At 40.7% G+C, this 21,932-nt stretch overlaps 2 protein-coding genes across 5 annotated transcripts in view; both read left to right on the forward strand.

Annotated features, from left to right (window-relative positions):
* Positions 1-21,932, forward strand: part of LOC138851582 (transmembrane protein 222) — a gene marked incomplete at its 3' end in the record, with an annotated part of 91,591 nt that overhangs the window by 12,566 nt on the left and 57,093 nt on the right. Inside the window, 1 exon segment of one of the 4 annotated variants that reach the window (XM_070080831.1) lies at positions 17,782-17,844. 4 annotated transcript variants of the gene reach the window in all.
* Positions 10,946-13,786, forward strand: LOC138851581 (uncharacterized). Its single transcript, XM_070080829.1, has one exon. The coding sequence runs from the start codon at positions 11,163-11,165 to the stop codon at positions 12,195-12,197; it is 1,035 nt and encodes a 344-aa protein (XP_069936930.1). The 5' UTR covers positions 10,946-11,162; the 3' UTR covers positions 12,198-13,786.

The following is a 21,932-nucleotide window of genomic DNA, read 5'->3' on the forward strand; positions in this document are numbered from 1 at the left end:
TGAAATTTCTCATCATTGAACTTCACATTGTTTTCTGTGGCCTGTTTAAAGATTTGGTTGATGTTCGCCTAGAGTCTTGCAGGGTCTTCAATAGAGGACACTGTCATGCAAATTTGGGTGTCATCTGCAAAGGAAGACACGTTACTGTGGCTTACATCCCTGTCTGTGTCAGATATGAGGATGAGGAACAGGATGGAGCAAGTACTGTGCCTTGTGGAACAGTGCTTTTCACCATAGCCACCTCAAACTTTACTCTATTTACTACTGCTCTTTGTGTTCTATTTGTTAGGAAATTATAGATCCATCTACCAACTTTTCCTGTTGTTCTTTAATCATGCATTTTGTGTGCTATTACACGATGGTCACACTGGTCAAAGGCTTTTGCAAAATCTGTGTATAATGCATCTGCATTTTGTTTGTTTTCTAAAGCATCCAGGGCCTTGAATAATAGTGGTCCAGTAGTTGGGACAGCCAGGAGCGACCTGCTCTAAACCCATGTTGCCCTGGGTTGTGTAACTGATGGGTATCTCTGAATCCTCGTTGGATGATACGGTGACTGATGATGAGGTCAAAATAGAAGGTTACAATATAAAATGCTTAGATAGGAACAAAAAGGGTGGTGGAGTATGTGCCTACATTAGAAATGACAGCTTACAACCCAAGACCTGATTTAAATAACAATGAACTGGAGATTCTATGGTTTGAAGTGCTGCTTCCCAAGACCAAACCCATCTTAGTAGGAACTAGTTACCGCCCTCCCACCCAGGACCAGTTCTTAGAAGACTTTTCCAGAGTATTGTCCGGACTTGAAAACAATTGCGAGACAATAATACTGGGCGACTTCAATATCTGTTTTCAGCAGCAAAATAACGGGCTATGCAAAAGGTATAAGCAAATTCTAGGTTTAAATAGTTACACTCAACTAATTAATACACCAACCCGGATCACACAGTTCTCAGCCACCCTAATTGACCACATACTTTGTAACCATGCTGAGAACATTAGTCAGTCAGGCGTCATTACCACAGGTCTTAGTGATCATTTCATCATTTACTGCACCAGGAAAATCGCTAGGGATAGGATAGGCCTACACAGGACAATAAAAATGAGGTTAACTAGAAACTACAGTAAAGAAACACTGGTAAATAGGCTACACAATTGTGACTGGACAGAGATAACAAGTTGCACGGACATAAACGATGCCTGGGAAAATTTCAAAACAATGTTCACTACCATCCTTGATAATATTGCACCAGTTAAAGAGGTTAGGATTAAACGAAGAACTGATCCCTGGATGAATACTGAGATATTAGATAATATGAAATTCAGAGACCAGCTACTAAAAAGATTTAAAGCAAACAGACAGGATATTGCAGCACTAAATGAATTCCAAAGGGTGAGGAACAGAGTACAGAGACTTATAAAAGGAGCAAAGGCAAAGCACTATTGCTCAAAAATTGAAGAGTATAAGCATAACCCCAGAAAGCTCTGTCAACAACTAAAACAGTTGGGGTATAGCCATAAGCCAGTAGATAGGTCTAACATAGTACTCACTATCGATAATGAGGTATGCCATGAAACATCTAAGGTGGCAAATTGCTTTAATTCCTACTACACATATGTTGCATCAACACTAGTAAGTAAACTACCAGCTGCATCAAATACCTTTAACACAGACTCTGATAAGTTTCAAACATACTATACCAATAAAGGGGTAACCCCAAACAGTTGTCAACTAGTAAGTGTATCTCATGACTTTATTCAAAAAGAACTAAGCAGGTTAAACCCAACTAAGAGCACAGGCCCTGATAACATCCCATCTAAGTTCCTAAAAGGTGGTGCTTCTGAACTGTCAATCTCTATTGCTCACATAATAAATCTATCAATCACCACTAATACCGTACCGGAGGGGTTCAAGGAGGCCAGAGTTACTCCTATCTTCAAGAAAAATAGTAGGTCTGATGTCAGCAACTATAGGCCTGTTAGTATACTCAGTATAATATCCAAAATTCTAGAGAGGGCGGTGTACTCTCAAGTAGTTAAGTACCTTAATGACAACAACATTCTCCATAGCTATCAATCGGGCTTTAGAAGATCTTACTCAACTGACACCTCTTAATTAATCTGATGGATTACCTGAGAACTGAAATGTCAAAGGGAAACCTCATAGGTATGGTAACCTTAGACCTGCTAAAGGTCTTCGATACTGTCAACCACAATATATTATGTAAGAAACTTCAAGCTATCGTTATAGGTTCTGTAGACTGGTTTAAGTCCTACCTTAGCAACAGGAAACAAATTGCCAAAATCAACAAAATGGAATCAGAACCTCTGCCGATAGCATGTGGAGTTCTCCAAGGTAGTATTCTGGGTCCCTTATTATTCTTATGTTATGTCAATGACATGCCTATCAGTGTCAAGTGCAAACTCCTATGTATGCAGATGACAGTGCCCTGTTAGTGTCAGGTAAAGACCCACAAGATATAGCTAATGTTTTAACACTGGAACTGGAGTCCTGCAGCAAATGGTTAGTAGACAACAAACTATCATTACACCTTGGGAAAACTGAAGCCATTCTCTTTGGCACGAAACATAAACTGAGAAGGGTAAATAATTTTAATGTCCAGTGTAATGGGGAGCCCATCACTTTGGTTTCATCAGTAAAATATCTGGGAATCCCCTTTGACCCATGCATGTCAGGAGAATTGATAGGGAACAGTGTAGTAAAGAAAGCGAATGCCAGACTGAAATTCCTGTATAGACAAGCACAGTGTCTACCTACTGAGGCTCGCAGGACCCTATGTCTAGCCCTCATACAGTGCCATATGGATTACGCTTGCTCTTCATGGTACTCTGCCTTGACAAAAAAACTGAAAGATAGACTGCAAATCACCCAGAACAAAATAGTAAGATTCATCCTGGGGCTGGGACCAAGAGAACATGTAGGCCAGGATGAATTACAGCAGTTGGATATGCTGAATGTTGAAGACAGAGTAAAACAACTGAAGCTAAATCATGTTTATAAAATTGCTCACAAACAGTGCCCAGAATATCTTTCTGTCAATTTTGTCAAGGTTGGGAACCAAAGCAATCATATTACGTACTAGGGGGAGAGAGCACAACTTTGTAGTACCCACAGTCATTGTTCAGGCTTCAAACACCTTTTATTGTACAGCAATAAAGGAATGGAACAGACTACCCGCGCATGTCAAAGCCAGTCATAGCATGAACCAGTTCAAGAAGAGGGCCAAAAGGTGGCTGATGAATGTAGCTACAGAAAGGGAGGGGAATGATTTTCTATTTTTTAGCTAACATACGTGTAAATTTTACCTTATTCCTAGTAATGACCCTCGTATTGTAGATAGTCTTAATGACCCTCGTGTAGTAGATAGTCTTTTTAGTATGATAACAAGATGTTATCTTCATTATAGAATAATAAGAAAATATTATAACCTTTATATTATAATAATAAGGTAAAAGGACCCCAATGGAAATAAGTCACTCTGTCTGACTTTTTTGGGTTATCCTAGGTTCTCTACACATATGCTGCTATGTATGATAATTCTATGTAACTGTATTTGTGTATACCTGAATAAACTTACTTACTTACACTAAACATACATTTCCCTACACAGAAAACAATGAGACATGCACAATAAATACTAAAATGACATTTATCTTTATTGAAGAATATTGATGAGTGATGAGACACTTTATCTTGAACACTCTGGGATTTTCAGAGTGATACATGAGTAAAGGCTTCACTTTTCAATCCCCACTAGCATTACAACAAAACATGAGAGTTAGCCTGTCTTTCATAGGCTTGTGTCCTGGGAGTGCCTTTTCCTCCTGAGTAATGTAGGTCCTTTTTGGCATTTTCTTCCAGAACTGGCCTGTTTCGTCACAATTAAACACTTGTAGGGCTTGGAATTTTTCAGCTTCGCCATGCCTCATCACACTGTGTATGCCACTATGATTCTTAAATCTCTCAAACCAACTTTTGCTGGCCTTAAATTCACCAATATGAGCACTAGTTCCAGGCATTTTTTCCTGTTCGCCTGGTGTGGGTCGCATCCTGGGGACAAGATTAAGGACCCCAATGGAAATAAGTTAGACAGTCCTTGATGACACACTGACTTTCTTGGGTTATCCTGGGTGGCTAACCCTCTGGGGTTAATTGTTTCTCGGTACATGTAATTGTTTCTTGTTAAGCCACACCAACAACAGTCTCTCCTCATCTTTGAGTAGTACAGCTGATGGTGGTGCAGCAACAGCTGACGGTGGTGCAGCAACAGCTGATGGTGGTGCAGCAGCAGCAGCAGCTGACCATGGTACAGCAGCAGCTGACGGTGGTGCAGCAATAGTTGATGGTGGTGCAGCAGCAGCTGACCTTGGTATGATAGTACAGTAGACCATCATTTAGCACAAGTTTATTTGGCACGATTTGGGTATAGCACGATTGAAGAATTGCGGCACAATTTTATGTAACACTTCGTAAGATGAATTTAACACGGTTCAATTTGCGGGAAGGAAAAAAACTTCCCTTTTCCTCAAGCGGCTGCCTTGTTGTGGATCACCGGGGGAGACTTCCTGCTGTCCCCAGCCACCCCCCGACACCACCTCACCATCCCAGCATTCATACTTCATACGTGTCCAGTCCAACTTCTCTACTACAAGCTTGTGATTGTGAATTGTGTTTTGATATTTTAATTGCTATATCCTGTATCTGCCAAGCAATCATGACACACAGTAAGCATACCAGTGTTGCTCAAAGTGGCAAGAAAAGGTGTAAGCATTTAAGTTTTAGAATTAACGAAGGAAACAAAGATATTAGACAAGACATAACCTGTGGCCATAATGAAGTGTTACTTTGTACACATAAAAAAGAGGTAAACATAAGTTTGTGTGGCTGGCTGACTTACTGAATGACTGGCTGACTTACTGAATGACTGGCTGACTTACTGAATGACTGACTGGCTGACTTACTGAATGACTGACTGGCTGACTTACTGAATGACTGATTGGCTGACTTACTGGCTGACTGACTGACTTACTGAATGATTTGACTAACTTACTGAATGACTTGACTGACTTACTGAATGACTTGACTGACTGAATGACAAAGTTAGACACTCCAGTACAACCATCAACTTCAGTACCAGAACCTCTACCATCCACCTCAGCCAAGTAGGGCCACAGCATAACTCCACTCTCTTCACAATCATCCACAAACAGATGACCCGGTTGTTGATAATGGTGTATGTATCACTGGTGTTCATAATTTTACTCATTATGATGAGGGAAGTGGTACATGTGATGATAGTGATGAGTGTAATAAAAGTGTAATAAAGTTGGTAGAATTACCGACAATATGTAAAGTAAAAGGACACAAGTGCAACTAATGTGACATTTATTGTGGCAACGTTTCGCTCAAGCTTTATCAAGCTTGATAAAGCTCCTGGAGAGCGAAACGTTGCCACAATAAATGTCACATTAGTTGCACTTGTGTCCTTTTACTTTACATGTAATAAAAGTGGAGAGGTGAGTGCGAGGGATAGTGTCACCTGCCATACATTCACAGACAAAGAGCGCCGTGCCATCTGTAAACAAAGACTCCCATGAGGCCTCCATAATGGAAGTGCACTTAAGAGACTCATGGATAAGGATAATACTGATGATATTGATATGGATTATGTTTGTTTGCTATTTAGTAAGTTTTTTCATTTTGCTGAGAAATTGAATTCTGTCCCTGGACTTTTATAGTGGAACCAAACTCGTATAAACTGTCCATTTTAAGTTGGAATATTACGTCACTTAGAAAAAGATTTCCTGACCTTCATCATAAAGTAACTACTGAACCCATTGACATTGTGTGTCTACAAGAGTGCAGAGTCCCTGAAAAATCCCAGCCCCCTAAATTGCCATCATTTGTTGCATATAACCTCAAATCTACTAATTCTTGTCTTCTATATATTAAAAAATCACTTCCCCATCAACTTCTTGCACATAAGAAAACAGAGGGGCTACAATATCACGGCATTAGGATTTGTATAGGGAATTCTGCTCTCAACATATTTAACTTGTATGCTCCTGCTGATAAGTTTAATTACTTGGAGCTCCCAACTTGTGCTCAGTCTGAACCTACTCTTTATTATTGGCGATTATAATGTCACAAAAGCATTGGAAACTCAGTTTGGTAATCGTAATGGTTAACAACTGTTGTCACTCTTAAATAGTCATGATAATGTGCAAATTGTAGGTGACCTTGAACCCACATATATCTATGAAGGTGTCCTTGATCTGTGTCTTGGCTTCAACATTACTGTTGCCAGCTGCCAGTCTTCCATTGTAACAGATATATCATCAGATCATTTCCCAAGGCTAACCTCTCTAGATATTGGTAATACTATCCTCCCTGGTGGGATATTCAAACGGAAATGTTTTAATGTTCCCCCTGATCAGCATGACGACTTTGTTGCACATGTGACTGACTGGTATAATTCCTATGAGTGTACCTCTGTCGAGACTTTTAACAATTACCTTGTGAGCAGTATTCAGAACTACTTACAGCCGCCTCTGAAACCTCCTGCTACTCTAAATCCAACTGACTTCCATAATAATCATGTCTTATAAAAACCATACCTATTACAATGATCCTAAACTTTGAACACTGAAATATACTGCTTGCAGACTAGGCCTAGCCTATAGAAACCATCGTACCCCTGAAATTCTGAGCCTCTTCCAAACTGCCCTTGCTACTGCCAGAGAGCATATGACAGAGCTGCGGCAAACAGACTGGGAACAATTTTTCACTGGTCTCAATGCTCACACCCCACTTAGCCAGGCATGGAGGGGCATTAATAGAATTAAGGGTAACAGAACTGGGCAGATCGCCCACCCTCATCCCTAGCATAGGGCGAATGAGTTAGTCAGTACTTGGGCTGCTACATCTAGCTATGACAATCTTCCCAGTACCACACAGGTGAAATTAATGGACAAATATGATGGAAGGGAGAGAGTGATTTGTTTTATGCTCAGCAAGGAAGATTACTGTAACTTTCCTTTCACTAACTTTGAACTTGATGCAGTGCTAACAAAGGGCAGCTCCACGTCGCCTGAGGAGGATGGTATTGCTTACAACATACTCAGATTGCTGTGTCAAGTACCAGGTAATCCTTTACTTGAATTATATAAAATGAGCTATGTCACTGGGGAGCTCCCTAAATCATGGACCAACAGCCTCATTATTCCCATTCCGAAGCCTAATCAACAAAACTCATTTCGCCCAATATCCCTTACTAGCTGCTTGTGTAAAACATTCAAAAAGGATGATTCTTAATTGTCTTATGCACAGAATTAAGCAATTTTTATCTCCCTGGTTGCATGGCTTCATGCATGGAAGGAGTGTGCATCATTGCATTACCACCTTTCTCACTCTGCACACTGACAGCTCATACATTACCTTCCTTGACCTTAAATCCGCTTTTAATGTAGCCAACCGACATGTAATCATTAGTGAGCTTGCCAGACTGGATGATAAATTAGACACATGTGCAAGAAGTTACAGTGTCTGACAAGATTGTAGATGAATGGTTCAGAGAACTGACACGTTGATAAATTAGATACATGTGCAACTCTTCGGTATCTTTATTGAGGAAATGTTTTGCCACACAGTGGCTTCATCAGTCCATACAAAGGAGAATCTTGAAGAACAGGAGGAGAATGAGGTAATCAGTCCCTCAACCTTGAGTCGATGTTGTCAGTCCATCAATCTTGAATAGAATACAGCATAAGTGTGGAGAAGGAGCTTATAAACCGTAGGCAGGAGAGGTGCAGCAGTCGTAGGTGGTGTCACATTTGTTTAATGTGGAAGTAGGTCGTGCCCAAGGGTTAGGCAAGCGAAGAATTCCCAAGTACTGTATTAAGATCCCAAGAAGTTGCAGTGTGTGACAGGATTATAGATGAATGTGTCTAATTTATCAACGTGTCGGTTCTCTGAACCATTCAGTATGCTGAACCAACAGTATGCTAACTCAACAAAGCTGCCTTTGTAAACACACTGTACTTCATCATAATAATTTCAGCAGTGACTGTAATGAAAAATCACATGTGCAGTGCTGGTAGTGATCATTCAGAGTGTTGAATAAGTGTCTGACTCACCTCCTGGTGCATTTATCTACAAGCCAGAATGGATGTTGGAGGATGGCTTCTCCACTGGATTAAAGGCTACCTGTCCAACAGAAAGTCGTGTATGTTGTTCCAGGGACATAGAAGTGTAACTAAAGATTTTGAATTAGGAACCCCACTGGGAGGTGTGCTCAGTCCCACCCTACTCAATATTCTAATTAATGCCTTATTTAATGCTATGCCTAGCCAGCCCCATCATTATATTATTAGTTTTGCTGATGATATAATGATTCACACCACCAGATTCTTCAACACTCAAAACATTCTTAATCATGTATTAGCCTCGTGTCAGGACCTGGGGTTGATAATCTCTGCTGATAAAACAAAGATACTCAACAGGCATCCTCCTCGACAGAGAGGCACAGTTCATCAGATCCAGTTGCATGATGGGTCTCTTCTTGAATATGTAAGCAGATACAGGTATCTAGGCTTTGATGTTCCACTGCTTGGACCTGTTGTAACGAGACTTTGTTGCCAATACAAAGAAAGGCTGAGAGCACTTAGAGTTGTGGCAGGTTTTCATCCCAAGTATGGTGCTAATGTTAAAATTGTGAAAATGATGTATCTTGCTTATATTAGATCATTGGTTGATTATACTGTGCCACTACTTGCTCTTGTGTCTGACTGGAAGCTTGAAGGGCTGGAAAAACTGCAAAACGAAGCAATGAGGATCATCCTAGGATGCCCTCGTATTGCCAAAATTTTAAATATGTGGAAAGAACTTAATATTCCAAGCATTAGAGATCGTGTTACTGAACGAAATATCCTTATTGGGGTCAATATGCTTAGGCTAGCCCATTCAAACCCTTGCACAGAAGCCCTCCAAACTTTCCTCAGCACTGGTGAACATCCTTCCAGATGGATCGAAAAAACTGGAACCGACCTCTGCATGAACCAGCTACGTGATCTATGTCAAGTTAGGCAACAGAGGCACTTCCCTGCTTCATGGGATATTACCCTATTCCAAACTACCATTCCTCCATTTCCCCCAAAAAGTCTTCTTAAATCACAACCAAAGCTTCGTCTTGGAGCCAAACAGGATGTCTTAAGCTGTATTGATAACTCAAGTCACACAGAAAACACTTTCACAAATTATTTACGTTGATGGTTCTGTTCATCAGTCCACTGGTGCAGCTGGTAGTACTGCTGTTGTCATTCAGAGTGATGGCTCTCATAAAGAAATAGGAGCACGCATCAATAACTGGGTCTCTACCCTTCAAACAGAAGTGTTTGCCATACTCCTTGCATTAAAATGTGTCCATGTATCTAAGGTTGACACTTTAAATGTAACTGATTCTCTGTCATCCATAAATGCTCTCAACTCATTAAGTATAAATTGTGGCATGCTTGTGTCAGAAGCCAGACACAGGTATGGTAAGATTGTGGACAGTGGAGTCAGAGTGCATATGCTGTGGATTCCATCTCACATTGGTCTTCAGATACATGACAGAACTCGTGAATTGGGTAAATTACATGCCTTCAGAGAAAAAGTAGATTACAATTTTGGGTTTTCAGCAGTTTGAGAACAATAATACGAAAAGAACATAAACTGAACTTCATTGATATAAAACTTAGGGAGATTGACACAAGTCAGTCCATCTATCATCATTCCATCATGCAGGAGGAGCCACATGTCTATAGCGCATCCAACAAAATAAGCAGACTCTTGGATGTCACTACTGCCCGACTCCGGCTGGGTTACAAGTATCTTTGGCAGGTTAAATCACCACCACCAGATGTAGACCAAACGAAATGTAAACTTTGCCAGATGGGCTATTGTCACACCTTGCGTCATTATGTACTGGAGTGCGATAAAATTAATGAATTTAGAGACAACCCACTCAGAAATGTTTAAGAAATGGCAAAGTATTTTATCCACAGTGGTATATTACAGACCATTCTGGAGAAATACCCTGACTTTGCTAGCTGTAAATAAAGCATTACCATGTGTGTGTGTGTGTGTGTGTGTGTGTGTACTCATATGTATTCACCTATATGTGGTTGCAGGTGTCGAGTCATAGCTCCTAGCCCCGCCTCTTCACTGGTCGATACTAATTCACTCTCTCCCTGCTCCATGATATTTGTCATACCTCTTCTTGAAGCTATTTATGGAACTTGCTTCTACTACCTCTCCAGATTATTCCAGTTCCTGACAACTCTAAGACTAAAGAAACACTTCCTAACATCCCTATGACTCATCTGGGGTTTCAGTTTCCAATTGTGTCCCCATGTTTCTGTATCCCATCTCTGAAACATTCGATCCTTGTCCACGTTGTCAATGCCTCTTAGTATTTTATACGTTGTTATCATGTCCCCTCTATCCCTCCTATCCTCTAGTGTCATCAGGTTGAGTTCCCTTAACCTCTCCTCATAAGACATACCCCTCAGTTCTGGGACTAATTGTGTTGCAAATTTTTGCACTTTCTCCAATTTCTTGACGTGTTTGACTAAGTGAGGGTTCCATACTGGCGCTGCATATTCCAGTATAGGCCTTACGTACACTGTGTACAATGTCGTGAATGACTCCTTACTCAGATGTCTAAACGCCAATCTCAGGTTTGCCAATCTTCCATATGCTGCAGCAGTTATTTGATTGATGTGTGCCTCAGGGGACATGTTCATTATAATGCTTACTCCAAGATCCTTTTCTTTAACTGATCTTTGCAGCTGTTGGTTTCCTAACCTGTACTCCGTCTGCGGTCTTCTGTGTCCTTCCGCAATCTTCATGACCTTACACTTGCTGGGGTTAACCCTTAAACGGTCCAAACGTATATATACGTTCACGCGTGTAGCGCCCCAAACGTATATATACGTTTTATTTTTCATTCGTTCAAAATTAGCGCAATAGGCCTGAGTCGCCTAGACATGAGAGAATGGGTGTGCGCACTCAGTGTGCACAGTATACAAAAAATCTGGGATGCCTGGGTACCACATGGTAGGACCAGTTACATTCAGCTCCATTCTGGGTCAACATTATGGCACATCCTCGTGATTCACTCACGCCTCGTCGTATTAACACTCTACTATTTGAGGAAAGTGATAGAGATCATGAGTTTAGTGGATTTGACACCAATGGGGCCAGTAATATTCAAGGAATTAGTGAAAATATTGACGATAACCCAGATGACCCCCAGCCCATCACCTCTGGGGTAGCGACACCTGTCCTAGGGCCAAGCACCTCTGGGGTAGCCGGTGTGGCCACATCAGACCCTAGGCCAAGCACTACTGGGGTGGCTAGTGTTACCCATAGGCAACTTCGCAAGAGGAAGCCATCATTTTCCCGGTGTTTTAGTAATGATAGTGAAAGTGATGTAAGTGATGATGAGATTGATTTTATGCCAATTGAGGATTCGTCTAGTGATAGTGACGTTCATTATTCACCAGTGAAACGTACTTTTAGGCGTCGTTATCTACGTTCAGGCAGTGTGCCATATGCAATCCCCAAGGGTCATGGCAGGTCACAATCCAAAACCCCGGCCACTGATAGTGAAAGTGATCATGAAGGGGAGTATGCAGGGATGGAGGAAGTAGTGGTGGGTGGTATGGTGCCTGGACCACATGGTGCAGTGGGTGGACAGACAAAGGACCGCCCGGCACCCGCTCAACCATGTGCTGCCTCCACTCCTCTCCCTCCTCCTGCCCCCCCTCGCCCCATGCCACAGGTCCACCCTGCACCATGTGATCGTGAGTGGAACTGGACACAAAGTATATTCGTGCCACAGCCTAGTGATTTTGATGCTAGTGGAAGTGGTATCCAGCCAGAGTGTCCCTTAACGAATGAGTCTACAGAGTTAGACTATTTCCAGTTGTACTTTGACGAGCCTATAATGAACTTGGTAGTGACTCAGACAAACATTTATTACCAATATGTCATGAACAACACAACAGAGGTTGGAGAATCATCACGGCTGCACAGGTGGAAAGACACAAAAGTGGCTGAAATGTACTTATTCCTTGCCACTGTCATGCTTATGCCACATATCTATAAGAACAATATTCGTAATTACTGATCTACAGACCACTTCATCAGTACTCCAGTTTTCCGTGACCTCCTTCCCTGCAACAGATTCACTCTGTTGCTACGAATGTTGCACTTCGCAGACAGAAATACGCCAGACAGAAATGACCTTCTATACAAAATCCGGGAAGTGTTTATGTATTTGAAGCAGAAATTCAGTGTATACTTTTATCCCTTCAAGAACATTGTTGTTGATGAGTCCTTGATTCTGTTCAAGGGACGCCTGTCATTCAAGCAATATATACCGAGCAAACGTAATCGCTTTGGTATAAAACTTTTTGTTATGTGTGACTGTGAGAGTGGTCTTGTGTTGGATGTAATTGTATACACAGGGAAAAACACACTTGATGATGACAGAAGGATGTTGGGCATTTCCGGTGATGTTGTTCGCAGGATGATGGAACCATACCTTGGCAAGGGCCATACATTGTACACAGACAACTGGTATACAAGCCCTATGCTTGCTGATTTCCTACATGTGAACAATACTGATATATGTGGAACAGTGAGAAGGAGTAGGAAACATATGCCAAGGTTCACTGGAGGCAGTGTTGAAGGTGAAGTGCAAGTGTTTCATGCTAATGACATCATGGCACTGACGTGGCATGACAAACGAGATGTGACATTGTTATCAACCATCCACAGAAATGAGATGGTACAAACAGACAGACTGAGCAAGTTCAACAACGAACCTATTGTGAAGCCACTTGCTGTCTTGGACTATACGAACAACATGCGACTAGTTGACAAATGTGACATGATGATAGGGTTTGTTGACTGTGTGCATAGGAGTCGCAGGTGGTATATAAAACTGTTTTTTCACCTTGTACCTTCCCCTCAACAGCAACCTGTCACACCACAACCTGTCCCCCAACCACAGCCAGTGGGGGAAGTGCCAGACTGAATCACTCCTAACTGTCACTATCTGGTACCAATACCACCTACCCAAAAGAAGAAGAATGCCCAGAAAAAGTGTATTGTGTGTGCTACCACCAAAAAATGACCCCAACAGCGGAAGGACACACGATTCATGTGTCACCAGTGTGGGGTGGCACTGTATGAATCCATGCTTCATGGAGTATCATACAATTGTGGAGTTCTAGAAACATAAGTGGGACATGTAAATACTTGTATATAGTTGTAGATAATAATGTGTGATTCAGCCAGGTGTGCAAAATAACCTGTCAGTGTGTACATGTGTGTTTATGACAATATGATAAAAATTTCATATGTAATATTGGTGTATAAAAAAAAATTGGCATTGATATCAAATGACTTACTATGAAACATAATTATCATATCATGAAAACCAAGAAATGAAAAAAAAAAATGGAAGAAAACAGTAAATATGTTGAATTTCTGCAAGCAGCAGTGCTCCATGTTGCCGTCAGGTGATTGCCAAGTGCCAACTTCGCGGCCTCACCTCGGTAAGTACTGACCCTAAATTTTTTTTTTATGCTAAAACACTTTAAAAAAATGTGCTCTTTTTTTCTATAAAAAAAAAAGATTTTTTTTTTTCAAAATATTCGGGGCGCTGTGCGAGTGAACGTATATATACGTTTGGACCGTTTAAGGGCTAAACTCCAGGAACCATTTGTCGGACCATACTTGTAGTTTGTCCAGATCCCCTTGTAATCCTAACTGATCCTCTCCCACTTGTATTCTCTTCATCAGTTTCACATCATTAGCGAACAGTGACACTTCTGAATCTATTCCTTCCACCATGTCATTCACGTATACAAGAAACAGCACCGGGCCTAGGACTGAACCTTGTGGAACCCCACTCGACACATTCGCCCACTCCGACACTTCAGCATGTACCATCACACGTTGTTTCCTTCCTGTCAGGTATTCCCTGATCCATTGCAGTACTTTCCCCATTATTCCTGCCTGCTCCTCTAATTTTTGTACCAGTCTCTTGTGTGGTACTGTGTCAAAAGCCTTCTTGCAATCTAAAAAGATGCAATCTACCCATCCCTCTCTCTCCTGTCTACTTCTGTTACCTCATCGTAGAACTCAAGTAAATTTGTGACACAGGATTTCCCATCTCTGAAGCCATGCTGACTGTCATGTATGAGCCCAATCTTTTCAATGTGTTCCACTACTTTTCTCCTGATAATCTTTTCCATGACTTTACATACTATACAAGTCAGTGACACTGGTCTGTAGTTTAATGCTGCCTGTCTGTCCCCTTTCTTAAAAATTGGAACTACGTGTGCTGTTTTCCACGCCTCGGGCAACTGCCCTGTTTCGATAGATTTACTGAAGATTGCTGCTAATGGCACACACAGTTCCTCTGCTCCCTCTCTCAGTATCCATGGAGATATGTTATCTGGGCCCATTGCCTTTGAGGTATCAAGTTCGTCTAGCAGTTTCTCCACCTTTACCTTGGTTATGTGTATTGTTTGCTGGAAGCATTCCTGACTCTATTGTGAATACTTCTCTAAATCTTTTGTTTAGTTCATCACATACTTCTTGGTCACTCTTCGTGAGCTCCCCTCCTTCATTCCTCAGCCTGATTACCTGGTCCTTGACTGTTGTTTTTTTCCTAATGTGACTGTATAACAACTTTGGTTCAGATTTGGCTTTTGATGTTATGTCGTTCTCGTATTACCTCTGGGCCTCTCTCCTTATCCTTGTATATTCGTTTCTGGTTCTTCTGCTCAGCTCCTTGTTTTCTTGAGTCCTTTGCCTTCTATACCTTTTCCATGCTCTCGCACACTTGGCTTTGGCCTCTTTACACCTCCAATTAAACCATGGGCTCACTCTGGTCTTACCATTTTTTCTGTTGCCCTTTGGTATGAACCTTTCCTCTGCCTCCCTGCACTTAGTGGTTACTATTTCCATCATTTCATTTACTGTCTTTCCATCTAGTTCTCTTTCCCATTGCACTTCATGCAGGAAGCTTCTCATTCCTATGTAGTCCCCTTTTTTGAAGTTTGGTTTCTCTCTTTGTTCTCATGCTGCTGCATTCTCCACTGTTAACTCAACAAGAAATTCTAAACTCAGGACATCATGATCACTAGCGCCAAGGGATCTTTCATGGATGATATCCCTTATGTCTGAATTATTCAAGGTGAATATGAGATCCAGCCTTGCTGCAACATCCTCTCCTCTCTCTGTGGTTGTATCCCTAATATGTTGATGCATGAAGTTCTCCAATACAGTCTCCAACATCTTAGCCCTCCATGTTTCTGGTCTCCCATGTGGCTCTAGATTTTCCCAGTCAATCTCTTTATGATTGAAATCCCCCATTATAAGCAATTTTGTCCTACCCATATGAGCCCTCCTGGCCACTTCAGCTAGTGTATCCACCATTGCCCTATTGCACACATCATACTCTTCTCTTGTTCTCCTGCTGTTAAGTGGTGGGTTATACATCACTGCTATCATCACCTTTGGGCCACCAGTCTGAAGTGTTCCTACAATGAAGTCATCTGTTTCCCTTCTTTCCATTCCTCCCATCTCCTCAAAACTCCACTGGTTTTTTATGAACAATGCTACTCTTCCCCTCCTCTGTTCTCTCTGTCTTTCCTCATAATCTGATATCCAGGTGGAAAAATTGCATCTGTTATCCCTGTAAGTTTTGTCTCTGTTAGTGCTATGATGCGTTCTTGCCACTCTTCACTCTTATTTGTTATTCCATCTGCATTGGTGTACCATACCTTTAGCTTCCTTTCTATTACTGTATTTTGGGAGATGAAAGAGGAAGGTGCAGGCTGGGAGGGTGGGAGGCAGGGCACAATATTATGGGAGGCTGCTGTGATTGTGGAATTAGTGCTTAGGGGGGTGGTGGCTATGGAGTGAGGTTTGTTTCTGTTTACTGTGTTTGGTTGATATGTGGTGACGGGTTGAGAGGTTTCTGTAAGCATTTGTGTTTGATGTTTCCCCAAAGGCTGAGTTTTCCTGTCTGTTGTTACCTGTCCTGTCTCTCTTTCTTTCCACTGGTTCTGTCTTGCTCTCACTTTCAGTTGTTCCCTTTCCTTTCATGTTCTGTCTCGATTGAGGAACACTTTTTGATAATCTGAAGAGTCCTTTAACAGTGGTTTCTGTTGTAGTATCCTGTTCCATACCACATCTGTCTTGAATGTCAATCTGATTGGTCGATTTTTTTCCCTCGAATACCCCCGAAGTCTGTGAAAATTTTCTAACTGAGACATGTCCCTCTCTCCTGTTATTGCAATGATGTTCTTAATCTCTGTTTTCTCCCAATGCTTTCTTTCATCATAGGTCTGCTCTTCAGCCTCCTGAAGCCCATGAATAATTATTGACCTCTCTCTCTCCTCTTCCCATTTCTTTTCCCTCTGAATCTCTGGATCTCATTTAAGCATCTCCTTTGCTGTTTCCCTAATCATCTCCCAGACACCATGATGGCCTGATATTACTGCTGCAAAAGACTGCTTAGATTCATCCCCTCCTTCCATCCCCTCGCTGCCTGCTGATGTTCCCATTTCAGTCATCTTGCTCCTTTCGGACCTCATCTTTAGATCCTGCTTCAGTGCATCCATTTCTTCCTCCAATCTCTGTATCTTTGCCTCAGCTACTACAGCTCGTGATTCCCACTTCTTACTCTCTGCAGATATTTGCTCTAACATGTTATTGCAAAGCTTGTTTAACCTTTTCTTCCATTGTTGTTCCATTTTGTTCTTGAGCCATTCTACCCATTCTTCCTTTTCTGACCAGCCATCATCGGTTCCCTTGCCTTTACATCCTCTCTTTTGAGAGCCCATTTTGTTTTTATCCTGTTGGGATGTTCTAGCTGCTTCAGCTTATCGTAAAAATGTGTGTGTGTGGTGGGGGATTTATAAGCTAATGTGTTAGGTTAGGTTTGTGTGTGTGTGTGTGTGTGTGTGTGTGTGTGTGTGTGTGTGTGTGTACTTGCCTAGTTCTCACCTAGTTGAGGTTGCAGGGGTCAAGTCCAAGCTCCTGGCCCCGCCTCTTCACTGGTCGCTACTAGTCTTGTGTGTGTGTGTGTGTGTGTGTGTGTGTGTGTGTGTGTGTGTGTGTGTGTGTGTGTGTGTGTGTGTGTGTGTGTGTGCGCGTGTGCATGTGCGTGCATGCTTGTGTGTGTGCATATGTGTGTACGCTTGTGTGCATGTGTCTGTGCGTGCACCCTCATGTGTATATGTGTGTGCGCGCGCTTGTGTGGGTGTATGATCCACTTGTATTTATAACTCATTGTATTTGTATTTATAACTCATTACAATTGTGACCGGGTGTGGACGTGTCAGTGGCTCATTACTTTGTAACTTGTTCATGATTGTAACCATGTATAGGAGTGAGGCTGATTCATTACCTTTGTAACTTGCCATGATTGTGACCAGATCTACTTGGAGTTCATTACCTTTGTAACTTGCCTTGATTGTGACCAGATCTACCTGGTGTTTATTACCTTTGTAACTTTCCATGATTATGGCCAGATCTACCTGGAGTTCATTACCTTTGTAACTTGCCATGATTGTGACCAGATCTACCTGGAGTTCATTACCTTTGTAACTAGTTCAGTTATCATAACTTTGGGGCCCAGTCCCTGGACCCATTATGTACCTCTGTAATCTTTTGACTACCGTTCACAGGATGGGTATGGGGTGCATAATCAAGATATTAAACTAAACTAACAGCAGCACCCACAATTTAAGGTAAGAAATACTATTATTTATGTTACATTTGTAGTCTTAAGCAGTGAAAACAACATAATACATCACAGCAACGAACTACAATTACATATTCACTTTTATTTTTGTAAGATGTGGAGGCCTAAAAAAAGTTGTTTGGCTTTTTTGGGGCTCATGAATGTAACCCTATTTTTCCCATAAGTTCTTCAGTTCATCTAACATGGTTTTACCTAACACGGTGTTTTCAGGAACATAACTACCATGTTAAATAATGGTCTACTGTATTTCGATAGTATTTCTCATCCTTTTTACCACAGGGTTGGCACTAGAAGTTTTCTTTGGGCCCATGGTGGCTTATTTAGCAGTTACAAGCACTAAAAACAATGGAATAATACAAAATGTATTGAATGTATGCTTTGAACCATCCACACTGGCTTGTAAACAATGGCACACTAGCTGAAGGCAGGGCAACTGAGGTATGCTCAAGCTGGACGGACGGGTGGATGCTTTTGGGACGAATGTCCTTAACCTGGTTTTTCATCGTTGGCCAAACCAATATTTTTACGCTAAAACGCATCGCTATCCGATTTTATTGCTAGCCAATGTCATCGTTAACCGAGGGTCCGCTGTAGTTGTGGCTCCCCTCTAAGGTTAAAATTCCAAACAAAATTTTTGGTCCTAATGGTTTGAAGGGTAATGTGAGAATGATAGAACTCATGATCCATGGTTCCCTTCTCACCACTGTCATCAGAACATCCCTCTCCCTATGAAATGGAAAGGAATTAATAATACGTATCTTTACCTTTGATATACGTATATACCTTTGAAGGGTTTCGAGTACTCCTACTTTTGCAGCCCATCTCCAGGCCAGGATTGTCTGGTGCTTGCCTGATTAACCAGGCTGCTACTACTAGCAGCCTGCTGGTCCACAGATCCTTCACAGCCTGGTTGATCTGCCACTTGCCAGAGGTACATGTTCATTTTCCTCTTGAAAACTTCTACACTTGTTCCAGTAGTGTTTCTTAGATCTTGTGGCAGTGTTCAACAGTTTAGGTCCATGGATATTGATACAATGTTCTGTTATTGTGCCCTCAGTCCCCTGTTTTTCACAAAGTTTATTTTACACAGTTTTCCGTATCTCTCACTTCAATATGTTATGACAGTGGGCAGATTTGGGAGCATATCTCTCTAGTACCTACCAATGATGTATCATCATGTTGCTTTTTCCTTTACTCAGCGAGTGCATATTTAGGACTTTTAGGTGTACCCATTTCTTTTAAATTTTTTCTCCAAGGAGTTATTGTTTCTTATTAATGGATTTATTAATTCCTTGGAAATAAAAAAAAGTACCAGAATGATGTAAAATATTTGTGATAACTGGATCAAAACCTGTAGGTATTCCAGCCACTAAAGCAACCTTTTCTCTGCTTATTAATCATGTCACCCATGCCTCTCCTATGTAATATTTGCTCTCCATCCTTGCCATCCACTATCACACAAAAATCTAAGTTTTGCTCTATTTCTTGGCTAATGATATACGTATAATCAATAAGGATTTTGTCATGGGTTAGGCCATTCAAATAATTGACATGAAGATCCTTAAAACAAATCAAGGGGGCCCTACTATTCCTCAGGAAAATCTCAAAAAATCAAATACTTTTGCTACAGTGAGACCTCTTTTTAGGGCATTTCCTATCTGAAACTGACTCACATTATCTCCATTTCACTAGTGTGTCTTCTGGCTATCAACTGACATCAAGAAACAACCAATAAAACCATGAAAATCACCCTAGAAAATGCCTCAAAATTAACTCAAACACATGGTCAGAGGTTAGCTATTCCCATCATGCATTGCATGGGGCAGGTTTTTTTTTTTGTTACTGTACCCACCCACTGCACAGACCTAGTCTTTCATGTCAAAGCTAAAAAATTTACAGATCACAGCATATTTAAGGGCAGTAATAAGCAGAAAGCCATTTTTTCACTTATAAATGCATGTAAATGCCAGATAGCAAGTTTACACTAACACACATTAAGGTAGCAATAGAACTAGGGATTAAAAAACAATAAAAAGTAAAATGCACACACAGTACACTCATTATTTACCTCAAAATATTTGTAGTCTTAATGTAGGACAAAAGATGAGTAGTATTTATTGTAAGAGTCAGGTGTGGTAGGTATGGTAGCCCTCCTGGCCACCCCACCCACACATATTATATGTGTACTGTGATGTTTAAAGTGCCCTAGAGTGGTAAAATGCATGTACAGATGCTACCCTACTCGTGAACATTTGAGTTACGAACATTCGGACATACGAACAGACTACCATGTTAGTTTTTTTATTGCAGTATTACGTAGTTTTTTTATTACAGTATTTATTATTCAAATATGCTTTAGTATTAAGAACCGTACATTACTGATACTGTACAGTATTGTCTTCAAGTTTTCAACGAACATTGGCACAGAGAAAGAACATTAATAATAATGATAATAATATTAAAAACTAATAATAATCATAACAATAGAAAAATGGCAAAATAATGACTTATGAGCAATTCAGGATACAAACAGCCTTCTGGAACTTAACTTGTTCGTAAGTTGGGGGACATCTGTACAATACACTCATCACTTACCTTAAAATATTTGTAGTCTTAATGGTCTTAATGTAGGGTGAGAGGTGAAAAGTATTTACATATTTGTAGAAAGTCAGGCATGGGAGGTATGGTAGCCCTCCTGACTGCCCCACCCATGCAGAGTACTATGTAAACAAATGGACAAACACGTCTGGTTATGGTTCATACACATACAAACACCTTACATTTGTCTTCACAGTGGTACAGTAGAATAAATAAAGAGCAACACTTCCATTCTCATGTAACATTTTTAGAAGGAATGATGATATTATTATTATTATTATTATTATTATTATTATTATTATTATTATTATTATTATTATTATTATTATTATTATTATTATTATTATTATTATTATTATTATTATTATAATCATCATAAAAAAGAAGCAGATACAGGTCTTCCTCAACATTCGCCACGGTTAGGGGATCAAGAGCCTCGCGAATGTTGAAAAACCATGAATGTTTGGTGCCCCAATATATTGTAGGGAAATATAATACAATACTGCTTCCTTAACTTGTTGAACCATGAACAATCATAAAATACATGAAAACGTCGTAAATTGTACTAAATATATACATGTTATGCTTTAATAACATGTATGTTATTAAATACCACAGACTCCACCACTGCCTCCACCACTGCCTCCACCAATGCCTCCACCAATGCCTCCACCAATGCCTCCACCACTACTACTACTACCCTCCCTCCGATCCCCGCAACTGGTAGCCAGCCCTCCCACCACTCAGTGTGGTGAGTGTTTTGTTTGTTCATTATTTGCTATTAAACTACAGTATAAATAATGTAAACCCATTCATGACTGCATATTGGAATGGCTATTCGGACAGGTATTAGACGGTGACATCATGTGTTTACTCTTGAACACAGCAAAGAATCGAACATTTCTGCTACTGTTAATAATAACAATAGTAATAATAATAATAATAATAATAATAATAATAATAATAATAATAATAATAATAATAATAATAATAATAATAATAATAAATACGATATAACTGAAGAAGGAAATTGTACAAAAATACGAGGGAGTGGTTGACACATAATCAGTGTGACTTTGTTTATACTGGAGTGAGCATTAGTCTCTGTGCTCTTCCAAACATTTCACAATAATTCAGTGGTTGAGGCAGTGGTATTTAATAACATATGTGTTATAAATAATAATAGCACATGTTATTATTAATAACATGTATTATTATTATTAACATGTATGTTATTAAATACCACTGCCTCAACAGCTGCCTCAACCGCTGCCTCAACCGCTGCCTCAACCACTGCCTCAATCGCTGCCTCAATCGCTGCCTCAACAGCTGCCTCAACCACTGCCTCAATCGCTGCCTCAATCGCTGCCTCAACCACTGCCTCAGTCGCTGCCTCAATCACTGCCTCAATCGCTGCCTCAACAGCTGCCTCAATTGCTGCCTCAATCGCTGCCTCAACCACTGCCTCAACCACTG

This window comes from Cherax quadricarinatus, unplaced genomic scaffold (genome assembly GCF_038502225.1).
Source record: "Cherax quadricarinatus isolate ZL_2023a unplaced genomic scaffold, ASM3850222v1 Contig1086, whole genome shotgun sequence".
Classification (NCBI taxonomy): domain Eukaryota; kingdom Metazoa; phylum Arthropoda; class Malacostraca; order Decapoda; family Parastacidae; genus Cherax; species Cherax quadricarinatus.

Coding starts and splice junctions, on each gene's coding strand:
- LOC138851581 (XM_070080829.1), top strand. CDS start 11,163: ATGGCACATCCTCGTGATTCACTCACGCCTCGTCGTATTAACACTCTA.